The sequence below is a fragment of the Pundamilia nyererei genome, unplaced genomic scaffold (assembly GCF_000239375.1).
Source record: "Pundamilia nyererei isolate P.nyererei 1_Seehausen unplaced genomic scaffold, PunNye1.0 scaffold00088, whole genome shotgun sequence".
In the NCBI taxonomy this organism is placed as follows: Eukaryota; Metazoa; Chordata; class Actinopteri; order Cichliformes; family Cichlidae; genus Pundamilia; species Pundamilia nyererei.
The window spans coordinates 73,338-80,173 of NW_005187489.1; the positions used below are offsets into that span (position 1 = coordinate 73,338).

Consider the following 6,836-nt stretch of genomic DNA (forward strand, 5'->3'; position numbering starts at 1 on the left):
TGCCCTGTGTCTGCCCTGGGGCCTCCTCCCAGTGGGACATGCCTGGAACACCTCACCCAGGAGGCATCCTTATGAGATGCCCTCACAGCCTCAACTGACTCCTTTCGATGTGGAGGAGCAGCGGCTCTACTTTGAGCCCCTCCTGGGTGGCCGAACTCCTCACCTTATCGCGAAGGGAGAGGCCAGCCACCCTTCAGAGGGAGCCATTTCCGCCGCTTGTATCTGCAATCTCGTTCGTTCGGTCACAACATCTCGTGACCATAGGTGAAGGTAGTAATCAATCGGTAGATCGAGAGCTTTGCTTTTATGCTCCGCTCTCTCTTCACCACGACGGACCAGAATAGTGTCTGCATCACTGCAGCCGCAGCACCAATACATCTGTTGATCTCCCATTCCTTTCTCCCATCACTTGGGAACAAGATACTTGAACTCCTCTACTTGGGGCAGGAACTCATCCATGACCCGGAGTGGGCACTCCACCCTTTTCCAGCTCAGGACCATGGCCTCAGATTTGGAGGTGCTAATTCTCATTTCCACCACTTTAAACTCAGCTGTGAACCTTTCCAGTGCGAGCTGGAAACCACCCCATAAAGCCAACAGAACCAGATGACCGCTATGGGCACCAAGCTCTTGCAATGGTTGTATAAGGATTGAATGGCCTGTAGCAATGGGCAAGACAATCAATACTACCAAAGCACCTCCCACACTCTGAGGGACACAGTCGAATGTCTTTTCCAAGTCCACAAAACACATGTGGACTAGTTGGACAAACTCCCATGCACCCCCAAGTATCCTTGAGAGGCTAAAGAGCTGGTCCAGTGTTACACTGTACAATGACAATAAATACATTTCTAAGTTGCAAGTTCTTCACGACCAGGACGAAAATCGCTTTGTTCCTCCTGTATTTAAGATTCGACTAACAAACGGACTCTTCTTTCCAACACTGGCATAGACTTTCCCAGGGAGGCTGAGGAGTGTGATCCCCCTATAGTTGGAATACACCCTCCGGTCCCCGTTCTTAAAGATGTGAACCACCACTCTGGTCTAGCAGTCCAGATGTACCGCCCTCGATCTCCATGGAACATTTGGAGGTGTGTCAACCAAGACTGCCCTACAACACCCAAAGCCCTTAGCAACTCAGGGCGATCCTCATCCACCCCAGGGGCCCTGCAACCAAGGAGTTGTTTTACTGTCTCAGTGACCTCACCCTCAAATATAAACGAGTTGTCCTCCTCTTCCCAACACTCTGCTTCCTCAGCAGAAGATGTGCCATTGATATTAAGGAGGTCCTCGAAGTATTCCTTCCACCACCCAACAATGTTCTCAGTTGAAGTCAGCTACGTTCCGCCTGCACTATACACAGTGCAGGTAGAGTATCGCTTTCCCCTCCCAAGTCACTCAACAGTTTTCCATCAGTTTGAAAGTCTTTTTCAATGGCCTTTCCAAACTCCTCTCATACCTGAATTTTTGCTTCAGGCACTGCCCAAGCCATATTCTGCTTGGCCTGTTGGCACCTACTGGCTGCTTCCAAAGTCCCACGGGCTAACCAAGCCCAATAGGACTTCTCCTTCAGTCTGGTGGCTCCCTTCACCTCGGGTTTCCTCCATTTGGTTCGGGGGTTACCACCACAACAGGCACCAATCACCTTGCAGCCACAGCGGCTTTAGCAATGGAGGCGCTGAACACGGTCTATTTGGACTCAGTGTCCCCCAATCTCCCTTGGAATGCTGTTGCAGCTCTGCCGGTGGTGTGAGTTGAAGATCTCGCGGACCAGGACCTTTGCTAAGCATTCCCAGCACACCCTCACTATACTGCTAGGTCTGTCCAGCATCATCTTCCACCACCTAATCCAACTCACAACTGATCAGGTGACAGCTCAGCCCGACCCTTCACCCGAGTGCTCAGAACATATGGCCACAGGTCTGGTGATACGTTAATAAAAATTGATCATTGACCTACTGCCTAGGGTGCCTCGGTGTCACCTGCATTTATAGACATCCTTATGTAAGCAAATGTCTAAATGCTTTAGACGTTTTTTAGTATGTCTAAAGCATTCAATGTAATAAAGGGAAGTATCTATAAAAGTGTCTGGGTAAAAGAAGATCTCTCAAAGAAAAATCAAAGATGGCAAATCTACAAAATAACACATGATTTTATTAAGAAAATGTAACTTTAACAGGCAATTATGCAGCTAAATATATCAAAACCCACAAAACAAATGATAAGATTAAAAAAAATCCCAGCTGCTGGAAAAAAGAAAATTTCTGAAGATCACAAAGGCAATGCTTCATTGAAAGGAGGAGAACGCAACCTCTCACTATTGAAACTGACCCACTGAAGTTTGGTACTTCCTTTCCCCAATATAAAAGGAATTTTAAAAAGCAGCTGATATAGAAAATTACATATAAAAACAAAGGTACTAGTTAAATTTGACATTTTCTTCCTTTGAATTTCCATTTTCCGAGTTTTTGTAGTTATCTTATCAGGTTAATTTCCCATCCACTTCATTCATTTTTGACTGATACAATAGTCCCATGTCATTCACGAACATCTGTATTATGTTTCTATTATAAAACACAGATTGACAAGTTTGCAGTACTAGTCACAAAAAAATGCAGTTATTCAGTCTTTGACATAATATGCAGAGAGGCATATGGTTTACAGCTTTAAATGATAGTGTTTGTTATAGTTTCACATTATTGTGTTTAGTTGTTTCAAAGTAATAAAGTGTTATAGCTAATTCACAGAAAACAAGTTTTTGAAATATCTTCTTGTGTTTTCCAGATGAAACGTGCATCTTTCTTTCAGCTGGCTTAAGTGTACATGGAAACGTACATCCACTGAAAATAAGACAGATTATTTATTAACATTTAAGTATCACTTAAACTGATGCGTTTTCTTTGTATAAATATTTATATTTATTTATTCGTTTGCTCTGTCAGCACTAAAGTGACTTTATTACCTCTGACTCCTTGAGATTAATGGATTTTCCATCAGACAACTGTTTGAAGATTTCTGTTGAAGAACACAACTTTGAGTTTAAACTGTACAAATCATGAACCTTAATCAAATCTTAGAAGCGAGAAAGATGTTTTCAACTGAAAAAACTTTTCATTCTCACTGCATGAGATTTATTTTCAGCTATCTACACATCTACTGTTGTTATTTCTTCTCGGCTTCACTTACTCTTCATGCAGTCCAAGCGAATCATGAGACTGATGAAGCACTCCAGTGCCATGTGTCCAGAGGAGGCGCCATAGCGCAGAGCCATCAGACTGAGCATGTCATCTGAAACCTTCATTCCTGAAGAACACACACAGTCAGACTTCAGGAGGAGTTTGCTGAGATATATGTACATACATACTAGTGCTGTCAGCGTTAATCTCGTTAAAATGATGTTAACGCGCCGTCCAGCTGCACGCACGGGTCAATCCGCGCTATCTTGCTAATGAAGATTTGCCGCGTTAATGTAGTTATGGCAGTGGTTCCCGAACTTTTTTTTGCTGGGGCCCCCTTTGTTTTACAAGAAAAATGTTCGCCCCCCGCATGCACAAACACATCCTCCAGCCACACACGCCCATATTTTGTTTTCAAACACCAACAGTTTATTTCACACCTCAAACATTTAGTAAACAATTAAACATGAGATGAATTGCAGAATGGCAGATAAACAGTATTTTGTCTCCATCTTCAGGTTTTACACGCTTACATACACACACGATATGCTTCATCGTATTTTCTAGTCTTTGGCTTAGAATTAAGTTGGTTTGGAAACATATTTGGCGATGCTTCATCTCCTGCTTTGCGTTTGTGTGGACACCCGTCAAAAACCTGTCCATTATGCTAGCAGTGTCCAAGTGTCCTTTTTTTTTTTTTTCCTTTTCATACCCCCTGCAATGGCTCTGCGCCCCACCCTAGGGGGTGGGCCACACACTTTGGGAAGCTCTGGGTTATGGCGTTAACATTATTTTAACGAGATTAACGCTGACAGCACTAATATATACACTAATACACACACATATATGTATATATACATACATATACACACATGTACATATATATACACACATATAACTATAAACATATACCTGAAGCTACAAATGCATTCCTCAGCTCACTCAGTGACAGCGTTCCTGTTTTTGAAACGTCGGTGAGGAAGAAAGTCTCCTGATAAGAGAAGACTGAAACCATGAAACTGATCAGGGAAAATCTTCACATCTATAGCAGATGTATTGATATATGTTTTAAGGCTGTTTTTTTCCCTTTACCTTGTACTTGGTGACCTTGTTCCACAGACGGACGAATTCCTCACTGTTTAGTTTGCCTGTGATCGATGTCTTTTAAAACCCACATTAAGGTAGCAAAGGGACAAATCTTAGTCTGGTCTTTCAGATGAGTAATGCTGGTTATATCAACAGAGAAGCACTCAGGTTTGCTTACACATAGACTATTCTTCTGTTATGTACCTACAAAGATTCATTGTTACTTTTCAACAGCTCAGAAAGGCAAACTACAAAGTTTCTTAATCTGCTTTTTCCAGTATCACATGTATTATAACAGGATACATCCATTAGAGCCACCATGCTGCGACAGGCATCAAGGCTGAACCCTCCAGATTTCATTTCTCCTAAATAAAACAGAGTTGAATTAGCAAAGACAGTGTAGCACAATTGTCATCCACAGTATTCAGAGTCATAGACTGCATGTCGAAGTAGCCATGGCGACTAAGAAACTGAGGGTCTTGCACACCCTGCTGTATTACTGATGTTTACACTAATGTGGACCACAGTTAATTTTGTATTAATAAGTTAGAGTCATATTCTCATAAACCAGAGTTTGCCAGAGTCCAATGAAGGCTTACAGGAAATAATACTGATTTATAAATTGGACGGGTCAGACCTGGAAACTCCGCTATATGAACAAAAGTATTTACAGGGCTCCAAACCTCCTCTGGCAATAACATCAGCACAAAACCTGTGCACAAGGAGCTTCATGGAATGGGTTCCCATGGCCAAACAGCCATGTGTAGGTGGCCCAGTAAATTTAAATTGAGCTTGACAGACTTTTTAAAGGCCAAACCTTTCAGGATGTTTTCATTTAGAAGCCTCTGGAGCTGCTCAGCATCCACTTCTTCATACTGAAACATTAATTGATTTGGTTTACTACCTGATACATCACACAGACGTTAGACACATAATGCTATATAAACTTGTAATATTGCAGTAATGTGGCTAATACTATTAGCAAAAAGATCTTTTTTAATGACCTTGTCAGAGTATTGACGGAAGAATGTTTTCTTGTTTTCTTCATCCTGATGGTTTTTTACTTTTGTGACCTGACGAGTCAACAGTTCACATTAATAACACATGAACAGCAAAATAACACGGACACAATTAAATGATTTGTTACAAACCTTTTCAACTGGCTCATATCTTTGCTCATTTGAATTTGAATTCTCACTGTGGGGAGACCAATATGCATTACTTTCATAGAAATCAACTGTAATGTGTCAAATGCAAATTTTGTTTTAAATTTTTTATGTCATATCATCAGACATCAACAGTGAGCATACTAGCAACAAGTCTCTTCTCTTGAGTGGATGGTGAGGATGAAGGAGGCTGTCTCGTTGGGTTTGAAGGTGGATGGCACAATCAGGTATTCACCAGGCTTCAGCATAAGGAACTCTATCACCTCACGGGCATTCATGTATTTATCACTCCGAGCAACAGGCAGATGGGTGTTGAAGAACATTGCTGGAAACTTCCCACTTTGCGTTTTGTACTGAAATTATTCAAAGTGATATTTCAGCTCCCCAATTTCATTTGAAGAAGTTTCTGAAGTGCGTACAGACATGTCAACTTGAAGGTTTTATGTATCAGCGCATACAGATACACAGAACCTTAATAGTGAAAGACAGTGTACTTTCCTTTTCACATCACCATATGTGTATTATAAACATGAAATAGATTAAATTAGTTTCTTACGTCTTCGGACACCTTGAAGGACGTCAGATGAATTTTGTTCATGTTGGGAATAAACAATAATTCAGTTAGTCGTTAGTTAGTTATTTCAACATGTGCACAGCCACTGTATGAATGCTTGGACAGCATATTATTAAAGCTTGGCTTGCTAACAAAATGTTTTTTTATGTTGTAGTAAATTTTTGATCTGTCATTTTCTGCATTTCAACACCACATTATTATTGTTGTTTCCACATTACGATACAAGTTCTGACAATAGTTAAATACATTTTCATGCTCTGAAAATGTCAACTTCAACGTGGTTTTTGTTTTCACCATAGTTATGCATGTATGAATGATATGACAAAGAGAAATATTTACCAAATATACAGAAAAACCAATGTGGAGGTTCTGCACCAGGCGTCTGTTCCTCTTGTCAGGCTTTTGCATGAGAGACACTAGGATGTTTTTCTCCCCATTGGTCTCTGAGTTTTCACCTACGACCTTAATTCGATACTGTGGATTTGTCCAGAAAGTGTCTGGAGGACATAGAGGGAAAAATATGTTTTATTTACATGAATTGAAGATTAAAAAATTATGTTCTGCTGAACATTTAAACACCTATATTCCAGTATATGCTATATAATTACCTCTGTTATTTATGCAGCCTCCAGCAGTAGTTCCAGCAACCCACCGACCCTCGTACACAGAGGTCTTCCACTGAGCAGAGGATTTTCCATCTATGAAGTCTGGTTTCAGGCCACAGATGTCAAGATCTGTGTAGAACTTACAGAAATCTTCAAATGCCATCCTGTTAATAAAATCAGGTAGATTCTCATTCCTAATTTATTTAGATGTGATGTCAAAGTATAAAAC

The 6,836-nt window shown here is 40.9% G+C and overlaps 1 protein-coding gene across 1 annotated transcript in view; it reads right to left on the bottom strand.

The window, feature by feature from the left end:
• Positions 1-2,134: 2,134 nt before the first annotated feature.
• Positions 2,135-6,836, bottom strand: part of LOC102200301 (calpain-1 catalytic subunit-like) — a 16,067-nt gene continuing 11,365 nt past the window's right edge. Inside the window, exons 11-23 of the mRNA XM_005739026.2 lie at positions 6,611-6,771; positions 6,342-6,499; positions 5,985-5,996; positions 5,573-5,781; positions 5,414-5,459; positions 5,267-5,335; positions 5,080-5,137; positions 4,566-4,627; positions 4,269-4,337; positions 4,089-4,167; positions 3,187-3,303; positions 2,963-3,015; positions 2,135-2,840 (exon numbers count right to left, since the gene is read on the bottom strand). Coding sequence (XP_005739083.1) covers positions 2,814-2,840; positions 2,963-3,015; positions 3,187-3,303; positions 4,089-4,167; positions 4,269-4,337; positions 4,566-4,627; positions 5,080-5,137; positions 5,267-5,335; positions 5,414-5,459; positions 5,573-5,781; positions 5,985-5,996; positions 6,342-6,499; positions 6,611-6,771 — 1,120 coding nt within the window. The 3' untranslated portion in view covers positions 2,135-2,813. The remainder of the gene's footprint in view (positions 2,841-2,962; positions 3,016-3,186; positions 3,304-4,088; positions 4,168-4,268; positions 4,338-4,565; positions 4,628-5,079; positions 5,138-5,266; positions 5,336-5,413; positions 5,460-5,572; positions 5,782-5,984; positions 5,997-6,341; positions 6,500-6,610; positions 6,772-6,836) is intronic.